At 46.7% G+C, this 20,227-nt stretch overlaps 1 protein-coding gene across 1 annotated transcript in view; it reads left to right on the top strand.

The window, feature by feature from the left end:
- Positions 1–18,821, top strand: part of SLX4IP (SLX4 interacting protein) — a 209,997-nt gene extending 191,176 nt beyond the window's left edge. Inside the window, 6 exon segments of the mRNA XM_018056923.1 lie at positions 13,805–13,905; positions 14,996–15,226; positions 15,228–15,445; positions 15,448–15,560; positions 15,562–15,608; positions 15,610–18,821. Coding sequence (XP_017912412.1) covers positions 13,805–13,905; positions 14,996–15,226; positions 15,228–15,445; positions 15,448–15,560; positions 15,562–15,608; positions 15,610–15,751 — 852 coding nt within the window. The 3' untranslated portion in view covers positions 15,752–18,821.

The following is a 20,227-nucleotide window of genomic DNA, read 5'->3' on the forward strand; positions in this document are numbered from 1 at the left end:
ACTTTAAGAATCCATTCTTCGTGTTGTATTTCCTAAACAGTGCTAGTGGTAAATTATATGGAAGCCATTAACAAGAGATTCATGTAGCACTAGGAAGATTTCCTTGAGTGGGAAGAGGTAATTTCCATATTTCACATTTCCCACAGTGTTTTGAAGTTGGTTTTTTACTTAATAACAGCTTACCAAAATTGTACATGTTCACTGTACAAAAAATTTTAGAATCAAAACATACACAAAGAAAGTAAAAATTACCCATAACTCCCAACCCAAAGATAGCTTCTGTTAATGACCTAGTCTGTACTCCCCTATACTTCATACTTGATAACTGAGGTTGGTCTGTATTTAGTTAACAGGACCCATTCATTTGTGAATTGTGTGTTTATGTCCATTTTTCTATTGGTATTTTTGTATTTCACAAACTTCTTACTATATAAAAACTTCTTACATAGTAAGGAAAATAACTTTCAGTGAATTTATCATTTTCTTTTCAATCACATGTCATTTTTGCTGCCTGGTAGATGTCTGTGTCCTCGGCAGGGCCTGTGGATGGGCTGGATAAGGATGGGAACTATAGCAGCATCCATCACACGCCTGTCCTGCCCTTCTGTGGCTTGGCAGGGGGATGATCCTAATGGAAATGCTGTGTGGGGGGGGATAAAGATGCTCTTGGTTGGTCTGGTCTGTCTACAATAGTTTTTTTAGACAGTGACAGAGACCATAAGAAAGCTTTTTCTCATGGAATATCATTCTTTTTAAAGATGAGCTATCCTTTGCTTGTCTGTTCTAGTAGCCTGAGCTTTTGTTCTCCTTTCCTAATAATAAAATTCTCCCAAAGACTTAGCCAGCAGTGTTTGTTAATAAGTTGTCTCCTGTCCCCCGTCTCCAGCCCTCCAAAGGAGCCTGCCCTTGGCCGAGTTAGAACAGAAAGCGTAGATAATTCAGCAATGAGACTGGCTCACTTAGAATAGTTAGAGAGGGCCGATAGAATGGGGAAGATGGAAAGGGTAGTTAGTGCAGGCTGTGTCTGTGCCCCCTGGTCCTTCGGGTCTTTTCCCCGTCATGTACCTTTCCTTCTGAGAGACCCGTTGTCTCCCTTTGATGACCACTTAGGTGATCAATTGACTTAGGGAAAACATGACAGGGAATAAAACAAGTGAAATGTGGATCAAACATGAAATTACAGGACCTGACTTTGACCACTGCCTCTGCCCTCACTCGCTTGATGACCTTGGACAAATCATTTGGCTTCTTGGGATTTTGTTAAGCAAAAGTAAAAAGTGATGCCCAGGACTTCCCTGTTCCAGTGTTAGAATCCTCCTTCCAGTGCAGGGGACTCAGGTTCAATCCCTGGTCAGGGAACTGAAATCCCACATGCCTCACGGCAACTAGGACTGTGCCCTGCAACTACTGAGCCCTAGTGGCTCAGCTAAAGAAGCCTGCGTGCTGCAACGAAGACCCAGCACAGTCAAAAAAAAAAAAAAAGAAGAAGTAAAAGTGATGCCTGCCATGCAAGTGAAACAACAAATATAAAAGTTTTGTAAATTCTAAAGTCCTGATGCAGTATTAATTATCGTCATCACCATCATCATTCTCATCATTCCCGTTCACCATTCTTCCTGTTCTTAACCTGAAGAAGAGCCATTAATGCTAGATGAAATTAAAAGACACTTACTCCTTGAAGAAAAGCTATGACAAACCTAGACAGCGTATTAAAAGGCAGAGACATCACTTTACCAACAAAAGTCCGTATAGTCAAAGGTATGGTTTTTCTAGTAGTCACGTATGGATGTGATAGTTGGGCCATAAAGAAGGCTGAGCACCGAAAAGTTGATGCTCTCAAACTGTGGTGTTGGAAAGGATTCTTGAGAGTCCCTTGGACATCAAGGAGATCAAATCAGTTAATCCTAAAGGAAATCAACCCTGAATATTCATTGGAAGGACTAATGATGAAACAAGCTCCAATACTTTGGCCACCTGACACAAAGAGCCGACTCAGTGGGAAAGACCCTGATGCTGGGAAAGATTGAGGGCAGGAGAAGGGGACGACAGAGGATGAGATGGTTGGATGGCATCATCAACTCAATGGACATGAGTTTGTGCAAGTTCTAGGAGACAGTGAAGGACTGGGAAGCCTAGCATCGTGTAGTCAGTCCATGGGGTCACAAAGAATCAGACACGACTTAGCGACTGAGCAACAATACCAGATTAGCAAAGAGCTAAACACCTGACCCTCTGTGCTAGTGAGCTTCTGAAGAAGCTCAGTTCTTATTTTTCGTCTCTCATTTGCCAACCCAGCTTCATTTTCCAGCTATAAAAACTGAAGTACCAAAGAGTTAAGTGACACATCCTCGTTTAGCCAGCAAGTCAGTGATGGACAGAGGGACACAGCAAAAGCATAAACTCGTGACCTCTTGTGGGAGATCTGCTCACCACCATCCACAGGGGGAGGAGGGAGAGACCACCCAGTTAAAATGCCTTTCTTTCCAGTAGCTGCCAGTAGACTCCCAGTGAGACACTGTTTTGGAGGAAGGACCCAGCCACTGCTCTAAGGTGCAGAGGATTTGGGAAACAGCAGATTTTTCAGGCTGGGTGCCTAAAAGTCCACACAGGCTCTATCTAGAACACCCACCGTGAGAGAGCGCAGACCGAGACGAAGTGCAAGGGGATCCTGTCGGGAACGTTCATTAGTAAACAGATGATTTAGAATTCGGTGCTTCCTTTCCCAAGCTAGCAAGGCCGTATGTGGGGCGAGGTTCCCAGACTCGTCCACAGAAGCTGTTGCTGTCATGAGATTGGAGACTTGGAAAGGGGGTCTCACTGTCTGTGTTCGAGGGAGATGGGAAGAGCTGTTCCTTCTGTATCCCTGGGCAGAGGGCCAGCTCTGAGCAGAATTGTGAAATGAGACAGTCATCTAATGGCTTTGCTCAGGCTCTCACGCCTCTTTCCCACCGACAGCCAGGCTTGTAGTGGTCCTCGCTGGCCAGGCCTGCCACCCCCCAGCTGTCCTGCGCGTTTCCTCACCTCTCTCCTCTCCCATCCTGTCCAGACCCACCTGCTCAGCCACAGGAGACGCTGGGGTAAAGATAACCACCACCAACGAAGGACTGGCGACCTTCCTGCAGGTGCTGGCAGTTTCCAGCCCCAGGCTTCTGTGCGGGAAGTTATTTTTGAATAAGAGGTAGGGTAGTTCTGCCGGGGTGATTGCCATTAAGTTTCTATTTTTCACAGCTGTTTCCCTTCAACTTTTAAACTGGGCATTAAACCTCTGATTCATGAATCATCTGAATTTTTTTTTTAAAGGGGGATATGAATTTTTATGCTTTTCTGGCGAAACTATAACAGCTCTCCTTTAGTTTTCAGAGTGCTCGATGAGCACCTTCCCTTCTTTAGAAGCACTGGTTGCAAACCTACATATTCTCTCGAGCATCCAAATTCTGTCACACTTGTGTGGCTCCAGAGACTCAACTCTGAGGCCCCAGGTTGTTTAGGATTTATCGTTAGGCTCTCGAGGGTTAGATAAGTGTAAACTGGAAAATCCCTGGGAAATGTGTGCTGCCTGCAAGATCACTTCCTTGATTTTTTTTCACTAATTTCATTTTCAGGCTAGCATTCTTCGCAGCTATTTTATTGGTACTCCCAAAGGTCTGTACAAGATAGCTTCATAGTCGTCAATTCAGAAGACATGAAAACTTTTTTAAAGTATTTAAAATTTTTTTTAAAAAACATGCTAGGGGGTCTGCTGTTAACCCAAGTGCAGCAGCATCAGCAAACGTGTGCTCCTCTTTGCCTTAGAGATGTGTCCTTTCATGTGAGGGTAGGGAAGCAGAGGGACCAGGGGCCAGAGGAGCCTGCTGAAGCAGAAAGGGTTCCCGCTCACAGTGGGAACTGGGCAGATGACAAGGCCTCATGGTCGTCGGTGTCCTCACCTCTGAGATGGAGGAGGGCGTGTCTGCCAGGGGAGCATCCCAGGAGGACTGGTCCCTCCCCAAGTGCTTCTCTCTATAGTGTCTCAGGACAGCTGTCCTCCACCATTATCACATGTAGAGAAAGCATCTGCTGGCCACAGTGGGATCCATGAGATAACAGTTTCCTCTTCATTTCCCTGTTTGCTGTGGTTCCAGTGAGTCAATGCACACATGTCTATTCCTGTATTTCTTTTCATTGTTCGTGACTGCTCCATCCCACCTGATTTTTCCTTTTCACTGCCTTCACTTAATCAAATATCAAATAATGTAAGAAAATCTTAGAAGTGAAATTTGGGAAAGAGAGACCTCTTCCTCATTTTAGGACCGTGGCTTCTGCATGGCCGCGCTGCAGCAATAGTCCAAGACTGTAGTCATTGTCATAGTTCACGCTCTACTTGGGCTACTTGGAATTCATCAGGCATCACACAAGAATAACTTTTCTTTGTGCTTTTAATATAGTAAGGTCATGAAAAATTGAAAGTAGTTTCAGTTTATTACTCTAATGTTAGCATTTGCCCCCCAAATAAGCTAATAAGATATAACTTTTGCTTTGATTTTTAAAAGAAATTTTTAAAATTTATTTTTGGCTGTGTTGGGTCTTAATGGCTATGCACAGGCTTTCTCTCGTTGCAGTGAGTGGGGGCTTGCCTCTCGTTGCAGTCCATGAGAGTCTCATTGCAGTGTCTACTCTTGTTGCAGAGCATGGGCTCTAGGCATGCAGGCTAAGTAACTGTAGCAAATGGGCTTAGTTACCCCTTCGCATCTGGAATCTTCTTGTACTAGGGATTCAGCCCCTGTCCCCTGCATTGGCAGGTGGATTCTTGACCTCTGGACCAACAGGGAAGTCCCTGCTCTGCTTTTAATTGTTTGCAAAAGACTTTCATTATTTGTGAAGGGCTGTTGCATACAATAGCTTGTTCTGTGCAGCAAACCCAAGAAGAGATGATATCAGCCTTAAACCTTTTAATTTTCAAGGAACAGGAAAGCTAACTAAATGGCTTAGGAAAAAAAAGGAAGGTTTTTGGCTCCTGTGCCTCAAAAGCCCACACTGTGGGTATGTTGATCAGAGGCACAGACTTTCATCAGGACTGTTTCTCACAGTCCATTGGCTCTGCCTTCCACACTGTTTGACTTCATGCTCAGCCTGTGTGTGGTAGTGGTCCTGGTCACTCCAGGTTCATGGCAGAAGAGAGCAGGCCCCAGCAGTCCATGCGTCTTTGTAAGGCTCACAAATTCTGGACTTGACTGGCCTGGCCTGGGTCACAGGCCCACTTCTGGAGTCAGGCTTGTACACGAGGCCTCCTGAAATGCCTGGACATTGGAAGGACCTTGGGGACGTGATTCCCTAAGAGAGAAATCCGTTTCCAGGAGATGGTGAGTGCCCACAGTGTAACCATCATTATCCCCCCACTTAAAAAAAAAGTAGATGAGGAAACTGATGCTCAGAGAAGACAAAGGGTCTGTCCAGACTCCACAGTGACATAGTGACCAGGACAGCAGATGACCCCGGGCACGATGGGGAGGGTGCTGTAGGGGACCAGGCCTTCTTCCTCAGTCCTGGCCCAGCTAGATGTGTGGCCCGAGACACTTAGCCGCCTGGGTCTTGTGGCATCAAACAGGGACACAACCTGTCTGTCAGATACTCAGTGAGGCCCCAGTGAGGGGTGGGAAAAGGACTTTAATCACCTAAGCTTCCTACAGATACAAAGCATCCTTCACCTTCTTATAAACCCAGATGGTCTGTGCAGGCATCAGATTTTCTTTCACAACAATGTCAAGAAAACATGTTCAGTCCTTTCTAGTTTCCAAAGTGTGCTTCATACACCTCGCTGCAGTTAAATTCCCTGCACCATCGTGAACCAACTCTAAGGGGCTTCAGGAAGTGGCTCTGGGACCAGCCATCAAGGGGTCCATTCCTTGACTTCGGCCCCCTTTTGCCTCTGTGCTCCACCCCGCGTCCCAGGAGCATGGAGCCCGTTTGATCGGTTCTGAGTATTCCATTCTCAGCAGATGGGATCATGAGAAATTCAGAGACAGCCACGTTATGACTGTGACTTAGGCTGTATATTCTACTAGTCCATGAATTACCTACTTTTAAAATATCCTGGTTGAGTTGTTAATTATTTTCATTTGGGAGTAAATAAAACAGAATCCTGCTAAAGCTGAAACTCCAATACTTTGGCCGCCTCATGCGAAGAGTTGACTCATTGGAAAAGACTGTGATGCTGGAAGGGATTGGGGGCAGGAGAAGGGGACAACAGAGGATGAGATGGCTGGATGGCATCACTGACTCGATGGATGTGAGTCTGAGTGAACTCTGGGAGTTGATGATGGACAGGGAGGCCTGGTGTGCTGCAATTCATGGGGTCGCAAAGAGTCGGACATGACTGAGCGACTGAACTGAACTGAAAACAGAATCTGAAGAAACTCGTGTATAAAACCATGAGAAAATGGATCCAACTCTGAAAAGATAAAGACTGCGAGTACCATACTGCTACATTAAGTGTTACTGTGAGAAAAATTCTTAACAACATTGAGGGTCTTTTCTTCCCCTTCTCCCTTTATTGCCTTCATACCCGACAGGATGTTTTCAGTCCTGGACACAAGCATTTGGCGGGACGGCTCTGTCATACCATCTAACCGGGGCTGAGAGGGGGGCCCGTGCTCCAGGCAGCAGGCGGGCGGCGTGGCTGGTGTGGGCTGTGACACTCGTGCCCACACAGTGCCTGACCTCACGGCCTCCAGGCTCTGTGCCCCTCGGCTGGCACTGATGTCCTGGGGGTCTGCAGCATGACATTCCCAGCAGAAGCCACGCTCTCAGGTGAGCAGCGCTCGGTCATGCTGCTCATCCGCCAGTGGGACGTGGTAATGACAAAGCTCCTTGTCTCCCCAAGCGGTTTTGAAGGTGGCATTGGTGAATACACATAAAGCTTCTAAAGCAGTGCCTGGCACTCAGTTTCAGGTTCGCACGTAGTGGCTGATCACTTCTGGCCAGATATGCCTGCTCCGGAGTTATCCCTAACTCCATTACCCACGTGGCCCAGTCCAGCTACCACCCTGTGTCTCTGCTTCCCCTGTACTGCAGAACTCCTCAAAGGTGTCATCCGCACCTGTGCTGGCCAGTGCTGTGGCCACCAGCCACATCTGGCTGTTAAGCAAGTGAGAAAGTACTGGAAGTGTCTAATACACCCCAGATTTCAAAAGCAGTCCACAAAGGTAAACTCTCTCAGTAATCGTATATTGATCACTTGTTATGGAAGAGAAATAATATACAGTTTCCTTGGTGGATCAGGGGTACAGAACCCACCTGCCAATGCTGGAGACATGGGTTCAATCCCTGGGTTGGGAAGATCCGCTGGAGAAGGAAATGGCAGTCAACTGCAGTGTTCTTGCCTGGAGAATCCCATGGACAGAGGAGCCTGGCAGGCTATGGTCCATGGGGTGACAAGAGTCAGACACAACTCAGTGACTAAACAACAACAGTGTGCTATTGAAATCTGGTGTCATCAATTTCCTGTTTTTTTCCCTGGTCTCTGGAAGATTTAGTTACCTGCACAGCTCAGGTTATATTTCTACTTGAGAGTCCTTGTCTCCACTGTGCCTCCGTTTCACTCTTGAACCCCTTCCAGGCGCACTTAGGTCCCAGCACTTCACCAAAAATAACTTTTGTCAAATCACCGTCCTCTAATAACTTTTCAGTCCTAAATGTTCAGCAGGCTTAGACATGGTTGTCACTGTTGATGAAGCCCTTTCTCCTGTTGTCTCCAGGGACACCAGGTTACCTTGCCTCTTCCCTCTCCTCACTGAAGATTCCCTCCTAGTCTCCTTTCTGAATCTTCCATGTCCTCTCAACCTCTGTTTTCTCACACAAGGGCACTCCCCCGGAACTCATCCACACAAAGCCTTTAAGTGCTTACCACCTCTATGGACTTCCCAGCTTGGTGTCTGCAGATAGAACTCTCTGGAAGCTGTAGCTTAACCACCTGCTCAGCATCTCCATTTAGACATCCAGGACAGCTCTTAAAGCCTACATACCTAAAACGGGCTTCTTGGTTTCATTTCCCCAAGCCTGCCCCCCGCTGCCCCCAGTACTTCCTATATTGGTAAAGGGTAACTTCCCTCATCCAGCTGTTTAAACCAGTACTTCTTGTATTGTTAAAGGGTAACTTCCTACATCCACAGATCATGGAGTTATCCTCAACTTTTTTTCTTCCTTTCACTCTTTGTATCTAGTCCATCAGCTCATTCTGTTGGGTCTGCTTGATTTCCAATCAAACCACTTTTCACCACCACCTGCCTCCTCCAAGACCTGCCATCCTCGGATGGACCATTACAGTAGCCTCATCACTGGCCTCCCTGCCTCCACCCTCTTCCCTCCATTATACCCAAGGTGATCCTTTCAAAATACCAAGTCTCTTTTCTTGGGATCTTCTAGTGGCCTTACCGTCATCATCAACACATACATACCTACACACAATATTTGTGCACCTCTCCCTTGCCCCTCTTCTTCATAAGTGGCCCATCCTCCACACAGATCTCTGGGAAAAGCTGTCCTTCATACCTACCACAGCCTTCCCTGACCACCCAGCAACCCCTTCGAGGTGCGTTTCTCCTCGTGACACCGTCATCAGCTGACACTGTCTGTGTGTTTGCTTGCTGTCCTCCCCGCTGGGATGGGGACCCCATGAGAGGAAGAGCATGTTCTGTGGGTCCATGTACTTTCCAGGTCTAGGTCCTCAAGGGCCTCTTGCAGCGCCGGGCCCCGAGTCCAGTGGTGCCAACTGGATGACTCTGCTCAGTTTTCAGTTTCACACGCTTGTAGGACAAGAGTTTAGTAACTCTGCTGGGCATCAGGATCCCTGGGAAACTTACCTAAAATTCACATGCCCTCACCCCAGCCCACTTTGGAGACCCAAAATGCAGTAGATTCTGGGGTAGACTCCTGCACATTTTTGAACAAGCTCCTCAGGTTATTTTGAGGCCTGACACACCTGGGCCACCCTCTGCCAGATGCTGCCGCGGCGAGCAACTCTACACTGGGTACCTGTCACTCGGCTCTGAGGATGGTACTTCCATGTGTTATCAGCAGCCCTTGAGTCACCTGGGAACCTAAATATAGCTCTCGTAGCCCCACCCCAGATCTTGTGAGTCAGAACTTCCAGGGATGGGTCTCAGGAATCTTTTTTTTTTTTGAAGCCTCTGAGAGCAGCCAGTCTTCCCACTAGCCTTTGGGAGGCTCAGCTGTGCTGTGTGCACTCCTGGAGGAGGATGTGAATTAAGAGTGAGTATTTTTAATGTCCTTTTAGGCCAGCTTCACTCCCCATCCCTCATTAACCCAACAGTATCCTATTCAAAAGTAGTCATACTCAAGTAAGTAAATCCTTGATTTGTCCACAATTTAAACTTGCTCTGTGATTTGAACGTCCACCAGTGTTTCTAACTATTGGGTTGGCCCAAAAGTTCATTCAGGTTTTCGCTGAATGAACTTTTGGGCCAACCCAATATATGTCAACACAGCTCATTCTGGTGGCTACTTTCTGTGTCATCTTTTGTATCTTAAGAATTTAAAATATGTCTCCCAGGTCAGACTGGACAGCACTGGAGGTAATGCCCACCCCACCATACTCAGTTCGCATTGTACCCGTGCTGGAGCACGTGGCTTTGGCTGTCCTCAGCTTCATATGCATACACTCTGGTCTCCAGAGCATCCCCAGGGATGGAGGCAGGCCTGACCGCTTGCTCTGGGCACCCACATGGGCTGCTGAAGCTGCTGAGGAGGGTGTCTGCCTAATTAGACTTCTGGGTCCAGTAGCCTTGCCCTACTGCTGGTTTTTTTTTTTTTTTTTTCCTGAAACTGTATGTGTACAGCTTTATAAGCCAACCCAAATTCCATGGACAGATGAGCCTGGTGGGCTACAGTTCATGGGGTCACAAAGAGTCAGACATGACTGAGTGACTAACACTTTCACTTCCACGGGTGGAAATTTTTAAAACCACAATCCTCAAAGTACTACCAAAGATAAATTATTGAGAGAGGGGGCTGGCCATAGTTGCAGCATTGTATTCCTTAGCTGGACTCCGAGCTAGCATCCAAGTGGTGAGCGATCACTGGTGACTGATGATGGCCCAAAGCAATCCTCTTGGTTTACCTGTCTCCTAAATCCTGAATCCCCGTGGGGTGCTCTCTCTGGGCTTTGGACAGCCTGTGCTGTGCTGCGCTGTGCTTGGTCGCCCAGTCGTGTCTGACTCTTTTCGACCCCATGGACTGAAGCCCGCCAGGCTCCTCTGTCCAGGGGATTCTCCAAGCAAGAACACTGGAGTGGGTTGTCATGCCTTCCTTCAGGTGATCTTCCCAACTCAGGGATTGAACCCAAGTCTCCGGGGCAGCCTACCGGGAGCCTTTTGAAGTATGTTGTGTTTGTTTGTCATCTTTGCAGACAGTGTCAGGGTCGTTAGTCACATAGAATCTGGAAAGAAGCAGTGTCACCCAGGTAAGCCCCGGAGGCACTTGATACCTTCACAGCCCTAAGAGTCTTGCCTCTGGATAAGCTACAGTTGCATTTTGATGCCAGATGTGAGACGCCATTAGTAATCAGGATGAGTCCCATGGGGTATCCTGTTCCCAGGTGAGAGCTGCTTCCCCTAGAGTACTTGTTCAGGGCCCCGGGAGGCGGCAGAGTGGTGACCAAGGGGTGTGAATAACCCTGGAGATGTGAGAATGAGGGATTTCTAATGAGCTCTGACAGTTCAAGGGCTGAAGGAGTCTAACCTCTTTTTTCCCCTGCCTACCCAGTCTTCATACAAATGTAAATATGCCTCCTTTGACAAATTGACAAATTGCCAAATGTGGTTTTAATCTGTAAGCAGGAGACCCTGCCTTGCCTTTTTCTTTCTTTTTATTTTTGTTTCTCTTTCTTTATTTGGAAATATGAAGTCGCAGGCTTTGCACTTTTCGAGCTGGACATTTCCTTGTCACTCTTGCTGCTGCTGCTGTTGTTGTTGTTTTTCTCTTCCAAGGACATTTTCCTCCATTGTTGGAAGAATTCGGGATGAGAGTCCATTGTCCTGTTTTTTAGAGGTGTTTTTGAAGTTCCCATAGGAAATGCAGAGTGCTCTTTAAGCTTAAAAAATGAATAAATCGAGGCAGCGGTTGAATCCAGTGTGAGATGCGAAGAGTGTCTGTATCACGGCCTCATGTTTTGTGGTCTGTGCAGTATCCATTGTTGTTATTTATGACCCTGTCTCCCTCCGTTGTGGACTTCTTCCAGCCTTGGGGAATTTACATCATTCCTAATAGGAAAAGGCTTTCTGGTTCCCACAGAGTTGTTCAAAGCCTGACTCATGCTCCTTATGTTAATTGTGCAGCTCTGAAACTACAGCACTTTACAGGGTGTGGTTGTAAGGGGGAAATCTACTGTACTTACAAGGCATGTTTAGAAGCGTTTCACACATAAATCTCAATCTCTCTCTCTCCCTCTCTTCCTCTCTTTCTCTGTCATTTAACTTTTAAACTAACACTTTTGGGTCAACAAACCTAGACAGTGTATTAAAAAGCAGAGACATTACTCTGCCCATAAAAGTCCGTATAGTCAAAGCTATGATTTTTTTGATATTCTTGTACGGATGTGAGGGTTGGACCATAAAGAAGGCTCAGTGCCAAACAATTGATGCCTTTGAATTGTGCTGGAGAAGACTTTTGAGAGTCCCTTGGACAGCAAGGATATCAAACCAGTCAGTCCTAAAGGAAATCAATCCTGAATATTCATTGGAAGGACTGATGCTGAAGCTGAAGCTCCAATACTGTGGTCACCTGATACAAAGAACTGACTCCTTGAGAAGATCCTGATGCTGGGAAAGATTGAAGGCAGGAGGAGAAGGGGATGACAGAGGAGGAGAAGGTTGGATGGCATCACTGACTCAATGGGCATGAGTTTGAGCAAACTTCAGGAGATAGTGAAGGACAAGGAAGCCTGGCATACTTCAGTCCTTGGGGTTGCAAAGAATGGAACACGACTTAGCGACTAAACAACAGGAAGTCTTAAGGGAAAGAAAAGGGACTAGCCAGTGAAAGTGAAAGTCTCTCAGTTGTAAGTCTGACTCTTTGCGACCCCATGGACTATACAGTCTGTGGAATTCTCCAGGCCAGAATACTGGAGTGGGTAGCCTTTCCCTTCTCCGAGGGATCTTTCCAACCCAGGGATCGAAGCTAGGTGTCCCACATTGCACTTGGATTCTTTACCAGCTGAGCCATACGGGAAGCCCCAAAATGCAGTATAATCCAATAAAACCAATTGTATTCTGTTTACTAACTCTTAAAACTGACTTGGGTTATAACTAGACCCTGAGTGACATTGGTCCAGGTCTAAAATGCCGGCGAGTTCATGAGAGCAAGAGGTTGGTGCTCAGTGGTGCAGGGCAGTGATTGGACGAAGCTCACAGCATCACTCTGTGGGACATGCAGACATGATGCCAGTGGCTGCAGCCTACCCGGCTCTCTGGGGTGTCAGTCTTACTTCCAGTGTAGGCCTGCTTGTACCCTACCAATACCACTCCTTGTGGCAGCAACATTTTACGATAAAATTGGATGGAGAAGGGTACTGAGAAATGTACTAGCAATTGATAGAATTTAACACCTTGTCTGAATTATCTATGTGCTAACCAAAAGGAAACAACTTTCCAAAAGAAAGAAATTGGTCAATATTGATGAGAGTTGGGAGATTTTTACTTTTTATAGCTACTTCTTTATGAAGCTTCCATGTGTAAGGATAGATAGATAACCTCAGAATTATCTAAAACCATGTTAGTGCTGTTATTTTAAGGGAAAAAAAACTCGGGAGTGTTTTAGTAACCAGGAATCTCAAACTCTGGTTTTCGAAGTACCAGTATTGGTAGGCTGAACTCTTGACATTTTTTGCAAAGGCCATACTCTGTTTTTGTAGATAGAGAAGATGTGAGAATTCTGAAGTTCATCGGAGTACAGACCCCAGTGGCCCCAGGTCTCTCTGGAAGGCCAGGCCCACGGCCACATGGTCGCCTGCCTTGGGCATCATCACATCCCAGGCCTCAGAGCTCTCGCTTCTGGCCGAGAGTTCCCAGATGGCTTGGAGTCACCATCTTGCATGTTTGTGGCACACATTCACGAATGAAACGTGTACTGGGAACCCAAGAGAAGTGGTGGTGTTCAATTGACAATTTGGGTCCGCCTCTGTGACCCCATGCACTGCAGCATGACAGGTGTCCCTGTCCTTCACCATCTCTCGAAGCTTGCTGAAACTCACACCCATTGCGTCGGTGATGCCATCCAAACACCTCATCCTCTGCCATTCCCTTCTCCTTCTGCCTTCCATCTTTCCCAGCATCAGGGTCTTTTCTAATGAGTTGGCTCTTCACATCAGGTGGCCAAAGCATTGGAGCTTCAGCTTCAGAATCCATCCTTCTATTGAATATTCAGTATTGATTTCCTTTCAGACTGACTGGTTTAATCTCCTTATAGTCCAAGAGACTCATAAGAGCCTTCTCCAGCACCACAGTTTGAAAGCATCACTTCTTCAGTGCTAAGCCTTCTTTATAATCCAACTCTCAGATCCGTACATGACTGCTGGAATAACCATAGCTTTGACTATATGGACCTTTTTCAGCAAAGTGATGTCGTTTTTAATACACTGTCTAGGTTTGCCATAGAACATTCTAGACTGATAAAAATTAAAATAACCTAACACTATGTAGTTTTATCCTGTCCTCACCAAACTAAATCCGTTCACTGGGGTATTTGGAGTGGAAATGTTTTCCACCTGTGCAGTTAACAGATTACTGGTTGACTTTGTTGTCTTTCACAGCAGCCGGGACGAGCTCTCCATGGAGCGACAGGGGATCGTACTGGGTGTGTGGAACAACTACTTCCTCCCAGGGCAGAGCCCAAGAGAAACGTTCTGCAAGAAATGTAGGTCCCGTGGGTTTCCTCTTCTTCTCTCCAAACTGTCTATATAGATAGGGACACAACACAGGGCTAGAATTCAGCAAGAGTGCATAGACCCTAATCACAGAAGCCCCTCAGGCACTGATCCTGTCCAAAGTCACAGAGTTGGGACTTTTTCTACCTTCCAGACTTTTTCTCTTGCTTTCTGGACAGGGGGAAACAAGGCCTGGCTTCACAGGTATGTTGCAAGGAGTAATTAGTGGCAAGCACTTTGAAGATGAAAAGCACCTGTTGATGGTGTTTCATGCACCTTTCCAAGCAGCCCCGGACAGATTGGGAACCATGCGCTGCCTTCCTCAGGGGCCTCTTCTGACCCTCGTGTCATTATAATTATCTTTGAGAGAACGATAGCTGTAGTAAGAATATGAATACATGTATTGGTTTCCAGATGAAAGCTGAACCTAAAGAAATATTTCAGCCTCAATATTTTGAGTTTGGTGGTTCAAGAAACATCTTTCCATTCACAAGTCTACAAATATATGCCAAAATCTCTGGTCTGTACAATCTCCCTGGCCAGCTTCTATCCTGCACCTCCAAGTGAATGTCACACAGTACAATTTGCTTTATCTGTTGTATGTGTGTTATAGAAAAGGGAACGTTTGAAAAGTTTCTGTGTGTTATAGAAAAGTTTGTATGTGCATAAAAGAACATGCTTGTATGTACACAAACACACACACAGAGAGACTTTGCTTTGTGTATTTGCTTCTGGGGAGAAAAATCAATACATCAAATATAGGTAATATTGACATTTAACATCTGAAATGAATGCCTCTCTGCCTTAGTTAAAATATGAACCCCATTGAAATGCCCTTGCTAACCAGCGATCGATAAGCAAAGTGTGTCCCAGTATGTAGGGAGCTGTGACAGCTCTTGGCTGATCCAGTCTGCATATCAGCAGACACTTGGGATTTTTTGTGAGATTGGCCAGTGGGGTGAGGAGAAGGGAGGTTAACACATGCCTCCTGCTTCAAGTGTAAGAAATATGACATGGGGACTCCGAGGGAAACCTGGCCGTCACAGGTTTACAAATCAAAAAATTCTTTGTTTGTTTTAGTGTGAACAGAACTGAGACAAAAAGCAGCGCCGTGAGCGGATCTCGGAGCAACGGGCCCAGTGTGGGAGCATCCAGTGACTCCGTGGCTGCAGAGGGAGCGTGGAGGAGGGGGGGCCGGCCAGCCTCATCCAGCCCCCCGGCCGTGGGACAGGCAGAGGATGACAGGAAGGCGTCTGAGACCCACCAGGGGCTTCCTGCTCTGAAGCTGGAGAAAGGTCATCAGGCCTGGCCAGGAGCAGCAGAAACCTCATCCCAGGGTGCGGTTGCAGACCGGGCTTCTAAGCAGGAGCCTTGTCTGTGGCTGTGAGTCAGCATTCCCCAGTCCAAAGCAGAGTCCACGAGGGGCCGGAGCACCGCAGAAACGCAGGAAGCGCAACCCTGCGGGAGACGCCGACCACCACAAGAGAGTTTCTCTTGGAAGTGATCGATTAGCCCCGAGGGAAATAATAGTGGGAAAAGGAAAGCTGCCAGGGTCCTGCCAACTTGAGAGCTGTCAGATCCGGGGTTGCTTTTGAAACAAGATTTGGCAGAAACTGCATCTAATGAAGAGTTGCATGTTTTGGAAAACTCTCTCCTCCAGACATCTTACGAAAAATAAGCCAGGGCAGGCACAACTCAGCCACAAACACTGAAAGCTTAGCTCTGACTCAGGGCAGCCCAACCAAGAAAAGAAAAGGGTGGAAGCAGCTACTTGCTCACAGAAGAGGATTGCAGCCTCATCGTGGAGGATGTCGTGACCAGACCTGGGACAAATGAGCAGTGTGCCCAGAAGCCATGACTTACCAGAATTCAAATGATCATTTTCAGTAGAAGTTATGTACCTGTGTTGGGCTTAACTTTCAAACCAGCAGCCTCCAGGAGCTTGTTCTGACAGCACTGTTCCTTTCTGGTTCACACTTTAACTTCAGAAAATTACTTTGGTGATAAAGAACCATTGGCTTTGTTGGCAGCGACAGCATCCATAAAGGAAGCACATGAAGAAACCAGTGGTGTGCCTCGTTGCATCCCTGGATGAAGCCCGCAGTGACCGTGGTGCTCTCTTTGCCGGCCAATCCTCCTGCCCTGCAGCCTGAGTCAGGCAGCAGTGGAGCAACAGGCTTGCGGGTCACCCCACTGCTTGCGGCCCCAGCGTCATATCTGAAAGTGTGTGAGAAAGGCAGAGCCTGGGCCCCACCCAGACCTACAGAATGAGAAACTGGGTGATTCTGAAACATGCTCAAGTTTGGCAAGCCCCGGGCTAATTGCAGACCCCCTGGGATTGATTCCTGCGGCCTGACTGTCCTGGCCCCTAGCACATCAGCAGGGCCCACGTGTGGACATGCAGCCGTCATGCCCCCTCGGACCGACGAGGCTCAGGGGGTGAAGCACTGGTCCCAGGTCCTTAAGCATGGTGGCCACAGCGCCCTGGGAGCTGTGACTGCACTAAGAGTTGCAGGATATTTACATATAGTTTGGCCTGACATTAGGGGGAGACATCAGAGAGGCTTGTTCTTTCTTGTAGTTCAGGCATGTCCCTACCCCTTGCCCCTGCCCCCACCTTTAAGACTCTGGTGAAGTTCAGAACAGATCCAAGCCCGAGGGGAATTCAGTGGGCAGAGTTTGCAGTTCCCCACTTGGAAGGCAGCACGGGCAGCTTAGATTTCAAACCAGGAGCCTTCCATTTGCAGGATCACCCACTGTTGTCTCCAGTGGGCTTGCTGAAATGTCATGTAGTGAATCATAGCAATGACTTATTTTGGATGGACAACTACAGTAGATTTTCTTAACCAAGTTTTATTCTGAAATAATGAAGGAAACTATATTCAAAGGCCACCCATCAAATGTGTCTTTTTTTCCTGCTCAACATTGGGTGGTCCTTCGAAGTAATACCTCCTCTCTAGTAACACGGAAAATCAAGATATTCCCCAAAGTGTAGGAGTTAGCAAAAAAAAAAAAAAAAAAAAACAGAAAAAGACCAACAAAATAAAAGAATATGGAAATGGATACAGTGTAAGTTCATGCTTAAGATTAATTAGTGGTTTCTTTCTCCCAGCTCATTCTGTCCGTCCCCAACTCTCCTTTCCTTAGATTGTAGGGCAGGACTCCTGAAGAGGCAGCCGAATATCATGGCACCATTTTGGGTCATGAAGCTTAGTCTTCCTTGCCATGCCTGGCTGCAGATGCAGGCCCTCTTCTTTGAAGCTCCAGACTCTTCTGGAGACTTCTTCCCTTCCTGGGACCCCAGCCTCAACATCCCCACCAGGAACGTGGCCCTGCCTACTGACGTCTCTTCCTCTTCCCTCCTAGCTCTTAATCCTGCCCCAGGTGACTCCGTTCACTGGGCTCCACAGTAGAAGAGGTAGCCCAGCAGAAGACCAACCACAGTGCAGCGGAGTCCACTCCTCCAGGGAGTGCAGACTGCACAGGGTGGAACCCTCCTGCAGAGGTGATAGAACATGGTCTGTCCTGAGCCCCGTCTCAGAGTCACCCGTTTCCTGGGTGCTTGTCACTGAAGATGGGCTCACAGTGTGTCGTTGAGTCTTAAACAGAAACAGTTGTTGCAGTAGTTTAAGCAGAGAGGGCACAAAATAACAACCCAAGCAACAGGCCAAGAAACTGAGCTCCCTGGAAGAGTCTGGAATAAGGAAGAGCCATCCCAATAGCTGCTGCCTGCCCCAGAACTAGGGGAAGCTGTTTGAACTGGAGGCACCAGAGAAAGTTTTTATCAGGTTTTTTATTTCATTAGTTAACCTGGGCCTGGTGGTTAAAGCCAATACTTGTATGTTTAATGATTATCTTTCAAGAAAATTCTTGGCTTTAGAGTTTGGTGTATTTGTGGATACAATGATGACTGAGTTTGGGACGTCCCATCTCCCAGTGCAGGGCACACGGGTTCAGTCCCTGGTCGGGGAACTGAGATCCCACATGCCGAGGGGCAGCTAGAGAAGGCCGTGTGCCGCAGCTAGAGAAAAGCCTGTGCAATGCAGTGAAAAGCCAGTGCGGCTGAAATTTAAAAACAGAAAAGTTGTTTAAAGGCTGTGTCATTGCACGTTTGGCTGAAGATCAGTAGGGTCTTTCTCACAGCCTTCATGTCCATGGGTTTTAACAGTATTAGCAAAGGGACCAACTTTCCCCTTCTGCACAGGGGCATGTGCTTGAGGAATTTCGCCTTTAAGCATTTTCCTTCCACATGTCTGAAACACCCCTGGTTCTCTTGTTTCTTGAGTGGTTGTTTGATTCTTTGGATATTTGGAAGTTCAGAGGGGAAAATGGCTGCCAGGTTTTTTTGTTGCTTATTAGGTGGGAAATGAAGACTTGGTTCCCTACTGCTGGAAGTGGGTGTGTTTTGATATTCTTGATAATCTTAGTAATTCATCTTCAAATCTGAGACTCTGTCAGTATTCTTGGTTAAAAAGAATAAGTTCTTCAGCCACTCACTTAATAACCCAAATTAAATGTATATTCAAGTTCCTGTAACTCTGATGCTTGGAAGAAATATGGATCCTGTTGATTAATGTTATAACTTTGAACTCCCTAACTTTCTCAATGTCATGGCTTCTAATTCATCTCCATGTGCTTCCAAATGACTTTCTAATAGATTGGTTTGGTTTTTTTTTTTTTTAATATTCATAAATGTCTGAGAACAGTCAGTGTGACTTTTCTTCCACATTTTTCTTTTCTTTGCTTCTGGAGGTTACCTGTCATCCAGCCATGCATGTACATTGTGAAATGCAAAGGAGCAAACTTTAGGGCAGAGAGGAATAAATGTTACAGCTTTTGTTCACTCATTTTAAATGAAAAAAGTGGGAAAATATATTTCATTTTATAAAAAGCAAGAGTCCCAAAAGCCCTCTGTAGTTTTATTTATGAAGAACATAGCTTCTCTCTAAAAAATGTTTCTCAGGATATATCTTGAAAACATCAGTGGGATCAGTGTGTTTGCTTTCAGTGTCTTATTTGGACTTTAACCTGAATTGTGCATGTTGGTGGCCTTTGACTTCAGGCCGAGCTGGGAGAGGGCAGCACACGGAAGGGAAGGGAACCGTCACCGGAGAGTGCTGGGGTCACGGCGCCGCCGTCCTTTGGCCTCGACTTCACTCCGGGCAGGCCCCGGGGCGGTCTGACACAGTTCTGGTGGCTGGTCTTCCCGTGGCTTTCCTGAGAGGCAGCACCGCTCTCCAGCATGCTGTGCTATGGCTTGCGCATAGAGATCCTTTTCATTTCTTCTTTTCTTTCATGAGGAAATCTCCATGCATGGTTTGTCAGGACAGGAGAGTTCAAACCTTGTTATTGAAATACAGATCAATTGAAACGTGTTGGAACAAGTAGGGAAACAAAGTTAAGCTGATTTCTATTAAACGGTTTAAAGTCTTCTTCGGTACCAAATAAGCATTGTAAAGTGAAGTTAATTCGGATAATCACTCAGGGCAGAGGTCTAACCATATAGATCATGGGTATTACAATTTATGGTATAATTAGATCCTCAGAAATCTGCAGAACTCCCTTTCAGTTGGTTTCTGAGTTTACTTAACAAGACACGGAACAAATACATGTCAATGTGCAGCTGAACTGAGGGGACTTGAGTGGATGAAGTTACTGCCTTTAACTGTCAAGAACTACTCAGTTTCAGGGTTGGATTGAATCATGTAAGTTGTGTTATGCAGCATGATTGCCGTTACAGTAACTTATTAAAAATCTTGTTAATTAAACAAATCAGTAAAATGAGGAAAACCGTACATTTGATCCCAGAGCACCCGACCAGGCAACTAAGGGTGTGGTTTTTTTGTTTTTGTTTTTTTAATTGTGGCTGCTCTGGGCCTTCACGTCATGGCAGCGTGCAGGCTCTTCATTGCGGGGTACAAGCTTTTCTGGTTGTGGCACACAGCCTTCGCTAGTTGTGGCACTCAGGCTTAGTTGCCCCATAGCACATGGGATCGTAGTTCCCCAACCAGAGGTTGAACCCACGTGTGCTACCTCGGAAGGCAGATTCTGAACCACTGGACCAGCAGGGAAGTCCCCTAAAGGTGTGGATTTGACAGAGCCCCAGAGTAGATGTTCTTCAGTCAAGGGAGACAGCCAGTCACTGCCTTCATCACCAGGCGAGCTCTCTTCTCCCACTGACCTTACTCTCTTGTTTGGTTTCAGCTACTAAAATAGTTTCCCTGGTGGCTCAGGTGGTAAAGAGTCTTCCTGCAATGCAGGAGACCTGGGTTCAATCCCTGGGTCTGGAAGAGTCCCTGGAGAAGGGAACGG

The sequence above is a fragment of the Capra hircus genome, chromosome 13 (assembly GCF_001704415.2).
Source record: "Capra hircus breed San Clemente chromosome 13, ASM170441v1, whole genome shotgun sequence".
Lineage (NCBI taxonomy): Eukaryota > Metazoa > Chordata > Mammalia > Artiodactyla > Bovidae > Capra > Capra hircus.